The sequence below is a fragment of the Procambarus clarkii genome, chromosome 91, assembly GCF_040958095.1.
Source record: "Procambarus clarkii isolate CNS0578487 chromosome 91, FALCON_Pclarkii_2.0, whole genome shotgun sequence".
NCBI classification, from domain to species: Eukaryota; Metazoa; Arthropoda; class Malacostraca; order Decapoda; family Cambaridae; genus Procambarus; species Procambarus clarkii.
Window position 1 is genome coordinate 8,947,318 of NC_091240.1, and position 14,357 is coordinate 8,961,674.

Consider the following 14,357-nt stretch of genomic DNA (forward strand, 5'->3'; position numbering starts at 1 on the left):
TGCTAAATGGTTGGAACAAGTTCAGTGAGAAGGTGGTGGAGGCCAAAATCCTCAGTTGTTTCAAAGCGTTATACAACAAAGAGTACTGGGAAGACGGGACACCACGAAAGTAGCTCTCATCCCGTAACTACCCTTAGAAAATTACATACACACACACACACACAAAAAGGTGAGAGGCGGGACCAAAAAGCCGAAGCTCAGCCCCCGCAAGCACAACTAGAGGAATTACACACACACACAGGATATCGAATGGGAAATGAAGTACTTCATGAAACGGACAGAGAGAAAGATCTAGGAGTTGATATCACACCAAACCTGTCTCCTGAAGCCCACATAAAAAGAATTACATCTGCGGAATACGTGAGGCTGGCTAACATCAGAACAGCCTTCAGGAACAACTAGGTGAGTATACACACACACACACACACACACACACACACACACACACACACACACACACACACACACATCCAGGCGAAGTTCACATATAAACTCCATTTTTATAGCCAGTGTAAGCCAGTCAACCTCGTATTGGACAGATGGTTCAGTCTGTTTCATTTCAAGCAGTATTCATTCCATCAAGTTGCGAGATAAATAATCAAGTTAGCATGTTCGTCAGAATCCTAACTAGCCAGTCAGTGTCTGGCGTTCAGTCAAGTTTAGGCAGTCATGCAGTTCCCAGTCAGTAAATGCCAGTTCTCCGTCGGTCTTTTCAACCTGTCGTGGCCAGTGACGTCAACCAGTCAATCGTTCTCTAATGACTCGTGGTATCCTTATCCACCTCCCCTTTCCCTCTACCACCACCCCCTTCCCTCCACCACCACTCCCTTCCCTTTACCACCACCCCCTTCCCTTTACCACCACCCCCTTCCCTCCACCACCACCCCCTCCCCTCCACCAGCACTGCTAGTACCCTTCACCATCAACCCTTCCCTTCACCCTTGCCTCTTCCTCTATTTACAAAATTGTATCAATTACCATTCTCTTTTGTGAGCGCGAATGTTTGTGTGCTTGCTCGTTCGTGCCTGTTGATTGTGCGTGTGTTTGTCCATTCGTGCCAGTCAGACCTCTATTACCCGCCTGATCACTTTGTTTCAGGTAATTGGTACAGTTCTTTGAGGGGCAAATTACTACAAATTACATTTCCCTGTTAAAAACAATCGTATTTGGCTCATATAAATGAATTTGTCATATTTCGTTTAGTTTCATACTAATATAACCATACAGAGTTTATATATATATATATATATATATATATATATATATATATATATATATATATATATATATATATATATATATATATATGTCGTACCTAGTAGCCAGAATGCACTTCTCGGCCTACTATGCAAGGCCCGATTTGCCTTATAAGCCAAGTTTTCCTGAATTTGTATATGTTCTCAATTTTTTTCTTGTGAAATGATAAAGCTACCCATTTCATTATGTATGAGGTCAATTTCTTTTTATTGGAGTTAAAATTAACGTAGATATATGACCAAACCTAACCAACCCTACCTAACCTAACCTAACCTATCTTTATAGGTTAGGTTAGGTTAGGTAGCCGAAAAAGTTAGGTTAGGTTAGGTTAGGTAGGTTAGGTAGTCGAAAAACAATTATTTCATGAAAACTTGGCTTATTAGGCAAATCGGGGCTTGCATAGTAGGCTGAGAAGTGCGTTCTGGCTACTAGGTACGACATATATATATATATATATATATATATATATATATATATATATATATATATATATATATATATATATATATATATATATATATAAACTCTGTATGGTTATATTAGTATGCGCTTACATTTTTGCGTAAACAAACTCTTCCTGTACCTTGAACCAATCTCATACTACAAACATTGATAAGAGCATCGTGCTGGAAAATTATTTCACTGCCTTACTTGAGAATATTCGCTGCAGCAGTGTTAACGGTATAGCTATAGCAGTTAGTGCCATCTATGAGCATGCGTCAAGATTAAAGCTGAACCTATTAAGGCTAGGGGGACGGGGGTATTGGTGTTAGCGCCATCTATAATAGTGTGGTACAAGCAGGTGAGGCTATTAAAGCCAGAAGTGGAGGAGAAATGGCTCTTAACGCCATCTATGATCGTGCGTCAGTACTGGAGCTAAGCATATTGAGACAGCAGTTAGCGCCATCTATGCACGTGCGTCGAGATTAAAGTTGAGCACATTCGGCCAGCTATAGTGTACGAGGCACAGCTCCGATACTCCTGTGTTTGCGTGTCCACAGTCCTCCGTGACCGCACATAAGCACTTGGCTCAGAAAGGCGATAACCTGGTTACTCTTGTGACACACTTAATGGCTGCTTTGTTTACACTCACCAGCGAAGAAATAAAGCAAAGCCCTGGAGCCGTGTTCCTCTAGTAAGGCGTCGAGGTGAGAGACGCTGAACTATAGCGTACGTATTGTAAAGTTTCCTCTTAAACATTCGTCTCTGAAACAAATGGATTAAACTTTTTAGTGTCGGCTGTACAACCAAATATATATTATGTATATATATATATATTATATATATATATATATATATATATATATATATATATATATATATATATATATATATATATATATATATATATATATGTCGTACCTAGTAGCCAGAACGTACTTCTCAGCCTACTATGCAAGGCCCGATTTGCCTAATAAGCCAAGTTTTCCTGAATTAATGTATTTTCTCTAATTTTTTTCTTATGAAATGATAAAGCTACCAATTTCATTATGTATGAGGTCAATTTTTTTTTTATTGGAGTTAAAATTAACGTAGATATATGACAGAACCTAACCAACCCTACCTAACCTAACCTAACCTATCTCTATAGGTTAGGTTAGGTTAGGTAGCCGAAAAAGTTAGGTTAGGTTAAGTTAGGTAGGTTAGGTGGTCGAAAAACAATTAATTCATAAAAACCTGGCTTATTAGGCAAATCGGGCCTTGCATAGTAGGCTGAGAAGTGAGTTCTGGCTACTAGGTACGACATATATATATATATATATATATATATATATATATATATATATATATATATATATATATATATATATATATATATATATATATATATATATAATGTCGTACCTAATAGGCCAAGATGCATAACACTGACGCATTAAGGATATAACACAAGGTCAGAGAAACAAATAAATCTGTACTTAAAAATGTGACTAATTTTGCAAAAATAATTCTTCAACTGACTGAAATAAAAGGTTGTGAGTCTCAGTAGTGTCCACTATACTGTTCCTCCGCTCTAATATACCCACATCATTCGTGGTGTATTGCTAGGCTGCTTTTTAATTTGACCTTTGTGTGCTTGTTCTTGTGTTATTTCGTTGTGGTTTAGCATTCTTATGAGCCCGAAATGTTATGGGGTTAGTGAGAGGAATGCTTTACTCTCCTCCTACAGGACTTAGGGTCATTGTTTGATGTTTCACGAGGTATATTAGTCTTTAATTTACGAATTTAATATTTTTAGGGCACGTGTGTGGGTTAGCACCTTTAAGGTCTACTGTATCACATACGGCCGAAACTTGCTTTAACTCATCATTCCATATGGATCTTGTAGTGAAGCGTTGCTTAGCTTCTTGATCATCCCACACGAGGCTGCAGCCACAACTTCGACTGCACCTAAGGTCGACGTCTTCGACTTTTACACTAAATAATCCGCCCTTAAAATTTAGGGCCAGACCACGTCGAATTGCTTCCTCAGCGCGCTATTTTACTGATATGAACTCTTTGAGGGAAAAATATATAGAGAATTACTTCTTTGTTAATAAATCGTTATATTACGCTTGTTTATAACGTTGCCATGTTTTTTTTTGTAAATTATTTCTGTAAAATTTATTTTATTTAATGGTTGGGCAGATTTCCTTTCACCTAATGCTTTTGTTCACTTGGCAGTAAGTACGTACTCAAGAGTTAGTCAGCTTCTTGTAGAGTTGCATCCTGGGCGGGGTCAGTAATTATTATTATTATTATTATTATTATTATTATTATTATTATTATTATTATTATTATTATTATTATTTATTATTATTATTTACCGGATCTCAGGTAAACTCAGATCCGTTTTAGCACCGATCACAAATGACCCTTGCAGCTTCTATTTCACAAATGATCTATTTCAGGTAATAAGTCTTAATTTTTTAGATAGATTCCACACTAATAAGTATCGGTGCACTGAACATATACACTTAGAATTTATTAATTGATCTAAAGCATCGAAGAAGTTATAAGTGAGCCCAGCGCCATCTATTAAACACGAGCACCACAAATGATCATATACTATTTTTTGCTATTCATAAGTTAAATTACCTATTCCAGTGAACTTACAAGTGTGATATAATTTTCGAATTGTTGCAGATTTACAATTTTCGTGCATCAACAAGTTCTAATTTTAATTAATATGGACAAAAATATTTATTTATATACAAGAAGGTACATTGGGTTTATGAGAGTGCAGAACATTGAAGTTTTACATTCTTGTAAGGCCACTAACACGCATAGTGTTTCGGGTACTATTACTATACACTATGCAATGTCTCCGTCTCCAACCTGCCCCCACCTCCTTTCCCCCCTCTACCTTTTCCTCTCGGATGCTGCATCAGTACCAGCACATCAACTCATAATAGCCGGCATCACCCTGAACCGCCAAAAACACAGCATCTCCCTGCCCCTACGAGCAAAAAAGGAGAGTACAAAAAATAGTGCCAGCCATCAAAGGAAGTCAAGCCTCTTCACTACCGCGGAAGGTCCTCTTCTAGTTTATTCACCTTTGGCATGAACTTATTTTCCAGAGCAAAATTGGAAATTTTGGCAGAGTGGCTGGTTTGCCCTTTCGTTAGTGGAGCCTCATCAAATATTTGGGGTACTCGAAGGTCTCGGAAGACTCTCCTGCTATATTTATGAGCGCGTTTCCCAATGGCGGATGAATTTGTAAATTTCGGGGATTGTTATTTTATTTTAGATGAGGGTTGCCTGCAGTCCCGCTGTGAAAACTGAGCCACGTGATTTATGGTTTAAGTACGTTCATTGAGACAATAAAATACATCTCAAAGGGATTGAGTAGCTTAGGCTATTTCTTCTCTCTGTTGGTGCTGCTATGCTAATGGGGGAAATAATGTGTACAACACAACAACACGGCTACAGACCAGGTACAAATGCACACTTACAACTACACTAAACAAATAAAAGACAATAAAAGACATACAGACAATAAAATACATCTCAAAGGAATTGAGTAGCTTAGGCTATTTCTACCCTCTGTTGGTGCTGCTATGCCAATGGGGGGAAATAATATAAAATCTGTACAACACAATAACACGGCTACATGCCAGATACAAATGCACACTCACAACCACACTAAACAATACAATACAATCACAGTAATACCACCTGCCTTATTGACCTCCTCGTGAGTAATCAGCATTAAATACAATATGTATCTGCCAGTAAAAATGATGGAAAAGTTTATATCAGTAATTCTAGCATGCGTCTCCTCTATATTTCTTATACTTTTCTTCACTTGGGAAGAAAGGTAAACAATTTTATCTTATGAGTTTGATTTATAATTTTATTGGGAGTTACGCGTGTCGCTGAAGGATGAGTATCGCTCGCTAAAGCTCTTTTCAACGTCTACGGAGGTAGAAGGAAAATTATATATAGTAGCAGGGATTACATTCTCCCATATTATATATATATATATATATATATATATATATATATATATATATATATTTATTTATGTTAGTAGGCGCCACATCAAACTTTCTTGTTAGACAGGTGGGTACAGGAGTAGACGACTTCTGACTCCAGTTAGCAGGTTGAGAACGTTCCCTTCCCATAGGTCGTCATGATAAGCTTTACCTTAGTAGTGTTCCCTGGAACACGACTCACTAATCAGTTAACAACCAGGTACCCAGTTACTGCTGGTCTGGGTTCGAGACCTAGACAGGGGGAAGGCTATCTGGGCGCCAATCCTTAATCGCCCCTTTTCACTCAGCAGTAATTAGGTACCACACATAATTGGAGGCAAATATAAATAAATTAACATCAGCGGCAAACACAAAACTGACAAACATAAATAGTTTTGTTTGGAGCTAGATTGAGATGGCAGGAGTAGAGACTAATATTGAATTTAGCCATAAGGACATTCAGATTAATTAAGTCTGAATTAAGGACTAATTCTATGCCTAGAGACTGAGTGAAATGGGCTACAAATGAAGGTTGTTGGTAATAATGCCATTCACAGTTTCAAAAGTTGACTTGGTCAAAACATGTGGGTGTGAGTAATTGCATTAGACAAACGACACCTAAAAAGATACCAGTTAAAACATGTTCCATTCAAGTATATTTAGGTAACGGCACACACACACATACACCACACAAATAGGTGAGTACACACACACACACACACAAGGTGCAAAGACATGCTACTAAGTGACTCCCGGAACTGAAGGGCAAGAGCTACGAGGAGAGGTTAGAGGCATTAAATATGCCAAAACTAGAAGACAGAAGAAAAAGAGGTGATATGATCACTACGTACAAAATAGTAACAGGAATTGATAAAATCAATAGGGAAGATTTCCTGAGACCTGGAACTTAAGAACAAGAGGTCATAGATTTAAACTAGCTAAACACAGATGTCGAAGAAATATAAGAAAATTCACCTTCGCAAATAGAGTGGTAGACGGTCGGAACAAGTTAAGTGAGAAGGTGGTGGAGGCCAAGACCGTCAGTAGTTTCAAAGCGTTATATGACAAAGAGTGCTGGGAAGACGGGACACCACGAGCGTAGCTCTCATCCTGTAACTACACTTAGGTAATTACACACACACACCATACACCAGAGCCACTGTGTGTGTCTTGCCTCCTAGTCTATTTCCCCAAAGTTTAAATCTCACATACACATACAAACCAGAGTAATACATCTCCCGATTACACTTTTTTTTTTTTTTTTTTTTTTTTTTTTTTTTTTTTTTTGAGATATATACAAGAGTTGTTACATTCTTGTACAGCCACTAGTACGCGTAGCGTTTCGGGCAAGTCCTTAATCCTATGGTCCCTGGAATACGATCCCCTGCCGCGAAGAATCGTTTTGTCATCCAAGTACACATTTTACTGTTGCGTTAAACAGAGGCTACAGTTAAGGAATTGCGCCCAGTAAATCCTCCCCGGCCAGGATACGAACCCATGACATAGCGCTCGCGGAACGCCAGGCGAGTGTCTTACCACTACACCACTTCGCTAATAAGATAATCCAGAGCTCAAGAGTGTTCTCTAATCTTCATATTTTTCACTGTAATCATAAAAAAATTTGTTAGTGGCAAACTGCCCAAAAAGTAACCAAAGAAAATTCAACTCATGGCTCGAATCTCGAAAGGGAAACTATTAATTTATATTTATGTCCACTATTTCCTGCAGATTTTATTTTTTGGGGCGAGGGGAGATGGGAAATATATTGGAGTCTTTTTATATATTTTATTGAAGGATATTTGTGGTTTCTCTTACATACCCTGGTATAGGATGTTGCCGACCTTGGTTGGTGGGGCATTATACATGGTTGGTGGGGCATTATACATGGTTGGTGAGGCATTATACATGGTTGGTGAGGCATTATACATGGTTGGTGAGGCATTATACATGGTTGGTGAGGCATTATACATGGTTGGTGAGGCATTATACATGGTTGGTGAGGCATTATACATGGTTGGTGAGGCATTATACATGGTTGGTGGGGTATTATACATGGTTGGTGGGGCATTATACATGGTTGGTGAGGCATTATACATGGTTGGTGGGGTATTATACATGGTTGGTGAGGCATTATACATGGTTGGTGAGGCATTATACATGGTTGTTGATGTATCCCAACCAATCACTGTATTTGCTCTTAAATGCGAATACTGCAAAGCCAAAAACTAAAATCACAATTCAATGTCGCCCGTCTAGTCCGAACGCCTTATATCAGTGTTCTAGATGCGTAGGTGATCTAACAAGTGTGCTGCATAAACAAGCTAGTTCCTAGTAGTTATGACTAGTATCTAAACCATATTATTGTAATATGTTTGGTTCTTAGCTGTAAATGAACAAAGACTGATAAAAAGATTAAATATATATATATATATATATATATATATATATATATATATATATATATATATATATATATATATATATATATATATATATATATATATATATATATATATATGTATTGCCCTTCCCCCCCCCTCCCTTCGAGAGAGAGAGAGAGAGAGAGAGAGAGAGAGAGAGAGAGAGAGAGAGAGAGAGAGAGAGACGAAAGAAAACGGGAAGTAAGATATCAGGGTGGAAAAGATATACAAGTGTTGTATATCTTTGTTGATATATGTTGTGGGAACAGGGAGAAGAGAAAGAAGGCAGGGAATTATCAGGGGTAAGCGCCAAGCCCCCACGATAGCACTTGGAGCGGGGGTGGGGGGGGGGTCAGGATAAGGTTTTGGGATAGGACGGTGGGAAGGAATGGTGCCCAATCACTTGGACGGTCGGGTATTTGAGCGCCGACCTGCATGAAGCGAAACCGTCGCTCTACCGTCCAACCCAAGTGGTTGGGCAGTAAAGTAGAATTCCTTGGAGAGACAAAGTGAAGTGGATTACTGCCGAATAATGTTAATAGCAATGACTTGGTGAATATTGAGTCAAATGAGTGCGGAGGTGAATACATGAATGGTGTATTGATGAATAGGAATAGTGAAGAAGAATGTGGAATGTTGAAAAATAATGGGAATGGTTGAAAAGGGGGAAGGTGCGGAGTGCCAAAGGGGGCAATGCAACAAATGATGGAAATCAAGGAATCCGAAGTACTTGAGAGTGTAACTGGAGAGAGAGAAAGGATAGGAGAGCGCTGGGATGAAGAGTGAATGTTGGAGGAGAGCTGAGAGTGTTTGAGAAGGATAGATGGGATGTGGTGGATGTGAAGAACGGCCGGTGTTGGTGCGTCTGACGTCGCTCGTTTTTGCCCATTTTGTCGTAAATTTTCCACTCTTGTTTTTTTTTTTTTTTGCCATGTTTTACGGGACACTTCCCACACGCACACTACAGAGCAGTTGGCGACCCCTTTCTCCTTCTCTCCCCCTTCTCTCTTTCCTCACCCCTCTTCCTTCTTTCCCTTATTCTCACTCTCAATTCTTTCCACTCCTCCTTCCTTTCTCCCCTCAACCTCTTTCCTCTTTAAACTTTCGTTCTTCCCTGTCTTCCCTCTTTTACTCTCCTTCCCGCTCTTCCTCTTTCTCTCCCATGATGCTATAGGCGCTTCGGTATCAGCAGGAACATTGCATACCTGGAAACATGCCGTTACCCTCCCCTTCAGCGTCCCATTGAGGCTCCCTCATTCCAGCCTCATCTTCCAGACCTCTCTCATCTTCCAGGCGTCCTTTAAGTTCATTCCAACCTTCTTTTTTTCTTGTTGCGCTTCCCAGCCCTCTTTTTTTTCCCCGCGTCTCCCGGGCCACATCTCACTCGGCTCCCAATTCCTCTTGCTTCAGCCATCCGTCTTAACAAGGTGCCGCCACGCCACACTGCCTCGGTATATTGCCACTCAATATCCCCTGTTTGTCTGTCTTCACCGCAGCGTCTGGTGATTTTTTTTCCCGCGCTCGGTGTTTATAGAGGGCGCTGGCGGGCTCGTTCCTCTCAGGCGCCCCGCGGCTGGCGGCGCTGGATACATGACTGTGTGTTTCCACCCTGCCAGATGAAAAGCGATTTTGGTATGGGGTGGAGAGTGGTCGGTGCGTGTGTGTGGTAGACAGGGGTTTTTGGGTGTATGGTAGGGGTTTTGGGGTGTACGGTAGGGTTTTTTGGGTGTACGGTAGGGGTTTTGGGGTGTACGGTAGGGGTTTTTGGTTGTACGGTAGGGGTTTATGGGTGTACGGTTGGGGTTTTTGGTTGTATGGTAGGGTTTTTTGGGTGTACGATAATGATTTTTGGGTGTATGGTAGGGGGTTTATGGGTGTACGGTAGTGATTTTTGGATGAACGGAAGTCGTTTTGGGGAGTACGATAGTGATTTTTGGGTGTTCGGAAGTTATTTTTGGGTTTTCGGTAGTCTTTTTTTGGTATACGGTATTGATTTTTTGGATGCAAGATATCGTGTTTTGGTCACGATAGTGGTTTTTGATGTGAAAGTTATTTGACGTGATTTAAACAATAATATTTTATGAAATATGAACAAATATTTTGCCAGGTAAGCCATGATTTACTTCACAGATATTGAAAAGCCAGACGAGGGAACCAGATGCGAGACGTTAACAGTAATTTTGGCGCGAATAGTGATTTTGGCGCGAATAGTGATTTTGGCGCGAATAGTGATTTTAGCGCGAAAAGACACACAATTTTGTTGTTAAAAAGAGTTGTGATTCTGGAGCTATATATAAAAAAATTGACACAACATCATTTACAACTTTGTTGTACAAAAAATTGTTTACCTAATTTTAACGGTTTCAGATCTGCTGTTATGGTCATTGGAGATATTAATGAATTTATTGCTGTTAATTTTCGATTTTACACATCACATTCGATTTATACACATAGATATACTTTAGGTGTACTCAAGGTATTCTCTACGTATACTCCAGGAATACTCTAGGTATACTTCAAGTATCTGGCAGTATCTCTTGAGGAAGACCTTGAGGATTTAGGATTCAATGATACGAATCCTAAATTGTTGATTAGCTCTCCTTGATAGATCACACACACACACACACACACACACACACACACACACACACACACACACACACACACACACACACACACACACACACACACACACACGTTGCCCCTGCTCAAGATGTGGAACAAAAAACAACTACGGAAGTGGGTTTTTTACCCGGACAAATTACTGAAGTAAATTAACAGAGGTAAAAATGTCGTGTCTTGGCGGAGAATGTGATTACTGGCGGAGAAGACCTTTCCGACTGGGAGAATAGGAATTGTCTTATTTTCTTAATCGGGTGAAGGAGAAATAGAGGGAAGGAAGAAAGAGAAGGAGGGAGAGAGAGGAGGAGAGTGATAGAAGAGAGAAGGAGAACGATATAAAATATGGAAGGAGAGCAGGAAGGATGTATGGGGGAATAATACGAGAGGAAAAATGAGAGATATAGGCAGGCTGACCGATGAAGACGTTGCCACGTGATGTTCCTTGGGTTTACCAGGTTGTTGGTGCTGGCACAACCCATCCTCCTAATAGAACGTCGCATTTGTTGACGTATACTCTATACCTAAGGCTGAAAATCGTCGTACTAGAAAATAGCAGCGGCTCGCGCGAAATTGACATACTGCCCCGTTTTCTGTTTTAGGTCCTCTGGTTAGGATAAGACGGCACTTTAGTACGACAATTTCTTGACGTTGGGAACCTTAGGAGGACGGTGGCTGGGACCCACAAGCCCGGTCTTGATTTGCCTCTCCGTACAAAATCCAACCTACTAACCTAACCAGAAACATGCGAACCCAAGCAACCCACCTAACCCAACCGTATCGAGTGCGATGCAAAGAAAACATATAATGTTTGTGAGCCATTACTATACTTAGTAAAATACATTTGTTACGGTTATTGCTAGGTAAACAGAAGCATCAGGTGTCATGACACGTGCCCAAAAGTCTCTCCCCACCCCCTTCTTGCCTGAGAGTCGAACCTCGGGACTAATTGTGAGCCGACTGAGCAAACCACTGTGCCGTTGTATACTTGCTAACTGTTCTTCCGTTGAAACTCCCGTTAAAACTTCCGTTGGGACTCCCGTTAACACTCCCGTTGAGACTCCCGTTAAAACCTCCGTTGAGACTCCCATTAACACTCCCGTTGAGACTCCCGTTAACACTCCCGTTGAGACTCCCGTTAACACTCCCGTTGAGACTCCCGTTAACACTCCCGTTGAGACTCCCGTTAACACTCCCGTTGAGACTCCCGTTAAAACCTCCGTTGAGACTCCCATTAACACTCCCGTTGAGACTCCCGTTAACACTCCCGTTGAGACTCCCGTTGAGGCTCCCGTTGAGACTCCCGTTGAGGCTCCCGTTGAGACTCCCGTTGAGGCTCCCGTTGAGAGTGGGAGTGTGTATTGTGGTGTATGTGTTGGTGTATGGGTGAGCATCTGCCTTAACAGGATCTGTGTGAGTCTCCTTAATTAAAGTAATCTGGGACGTTTGCTTCAGACGCAGCACCAAAACACACTGTTATTGGGCGCCGCTCAACAACAGCCTGGCTGATCAAAACACATGAACAGTTGACTGGGTCAACAACAGCAGCAACGGCAGCTCTCTCTCACACCACCCCCCCCCCTCCCTGCACATCCCCCCCACCACCACCAGCACCACCACCACCACCACCACCACCACCAGAACCACCACTACCATCACCAGCACCACCAGAACCATCACCACCATCACCATCATTACCACCAGCACCACCACCATCATCACCACCATCATCATCACTACCACAAGCACCACCACTATCACCAGAACCACCACTACCACCACCAGCACCACCGCCACTACCAGAAGGTAGCCCACACATCCTACACTCCACCAGAAGGCAGCCAACACACCCTACACCACCAGAAGGCAGCTCACACACCCTACACACCACCAGAAGGCAGCCCACACACCCTACACACCACCAGAAGGCAGCCCACACACCCTACACCACCAGAAGGCAGCTCACACACCCTACACACCACCAGAAGGCAGCTCACACACCCTACACCACCAGAAGGCAGCCCACACACCCTACACACCACTAGAAGGCAGCTCACACACCCTACACACCACCAGAAGGCAGCTCACACACCCTACACTCCACCAGAAGGCAGCTCACACACCCTACACACCACCAGAAGGCAGCTCACACACCCTACACACCACCAGAAGGCAGCTCACACACCCTACACACCACCAGAAGGCAGCCCACACACCCTACACACCACCAGAAGGCAGCTCACACACCCTACACACCACCAGAAGGCAGCTCACACACCCTACACCACCAGAAGGCAGCTCACACTCCACCAGAAGGCAGCTCACACACCACCAGAAGGCAGCTCACTCCACCAGAAGGCAGCTCACACTCCACCAGAAGGCAGCTCACACACCCTATACCACCACCAGAAGGCAGCTCACACACCACCAGACGGCAGCTCACACACCACCAGAAGGCAGCTCACACTCCACCAGAAGGCAGCTCACACACCACCAGAAGGCAGCTCACACTCCACCAGAAGGCAGCTCACACACCACCAGAAGGCAGCTCACACTCCACCAGAAGGCAGCTCACACTCCACCAGAAGGCAGCTCACACACCACCAGAAGGCAGCTCACACTCCACCAGAAGGCAGCTCACACACCACCAGAAGGCAGCTCACACTCCACCAGAAGGCAGCTCACACTCCACCAGAAGGCAGCTCACACACCCTATACCACCACCAGAAGGCAGCTCACACACCACCAGACGGCAGCTCACACACCACCAGAAGGCAGCTCACACTCCACCAGAAGGCAGCTCACACACCCTATACCACCACCAGAAGGCAGCTCACACACCACCAGACGGCAGCTCACACACCACCAGAAGGCAGCCCACGCACCCTACACACCACCAGAAGGCAGCTCACACACCCTACACCACCAGAAGGCAGCTCACACACCCTACACACCACCAGAAGGCAGCCCACACACCCTACACACCACCAGAAGGCAGCTCACACCACCACTCCACACCCCCTACACCACCACTGGGACCGGAGATTGCCCTCGCTCTGAGTACGTCTGCCAGCGAGAATTACCCCATATGTCATTCCCTTGTTCATCCGCCGACATTTGCATCGTTCCCATGATGCATCAGGACCAGGGCGGGAGCGGGTGTCTGGGATTCCCACTTTATTGAGTTTCCTTTGTCCGCGTCACGGCCGGTTTGCCTGCTATTCACCTACTGACCGCCAGGGTATCAGTCGATCTTGTTCTGATTCATGGTCACCTTTTGCCGTAATATAAAAGTGTGTATATATTTATATATATATATTTTAAACAAATCTGGTGACATGTTGGGGTGGTAATATATATATATACTCCCAGGTCTTTTTTTATATTTCGTATTAGAATAGGTTTTATTTTCTCCCATGTCCGGTCTTGGGGGAAACCGGTGATATTGTGTCCGGTCTCCGGTAACCCGTAAACAGTTTGATTTATTTTACACTTGATATAGTTGAAATGATGTCATGGCTTCCTATGGAGGCATGGTTGGGGGTGCCAGATTCTAGACTTTATTTTTTATAACTTACCTGGCTCTACTTCTCAAACTCTGTGA

At 42.6% G+C, this 14,357-nt stretch overlaps 1 protein-coding gene across 1 annotated transcript; it reads right to left on the reverse strand.

Moving 5' to 3' along the window:
* Positions 1-11,698: 11,698 nt before the first annotated feature.
* On the reverse strand, positions 11,699-13,876 carry LOC138359536 (uncharacterized). Its single transcript, XM_069318877.1, has 2 exons — positions 13,837-13,876; positions 11,699-12,162 (listed from the first exon to the last, which is right to left on the reverse strand). The coding sequence occupies exons 1-2, from the start codon at positions 13,874-13,876 to the stop codon at positions 11,699-11,701; spliced, it is 504 nt and encodes a 167-aa protein (XP_069174978.1).
* Positions 13,877-14,357: the final 481 nt, after the last annotated feature.

Excerpts from the sequence above, each read along its gene's own strand:
- LOC138359536 (XM_069318877.1), bottom strand. The coding sequence starts at position 13,876 with ATGCAAATGTCGGCGGATGAACAAGGGAATGACATATGGG. Across the intron at positions 12,163-13,836 it reads ACAAGGGAATGACATATGGG|ATCCTGTTAAGGCAGATGCT; the intron begins GTAATTCTCGCT and ends AGACTCACACAG.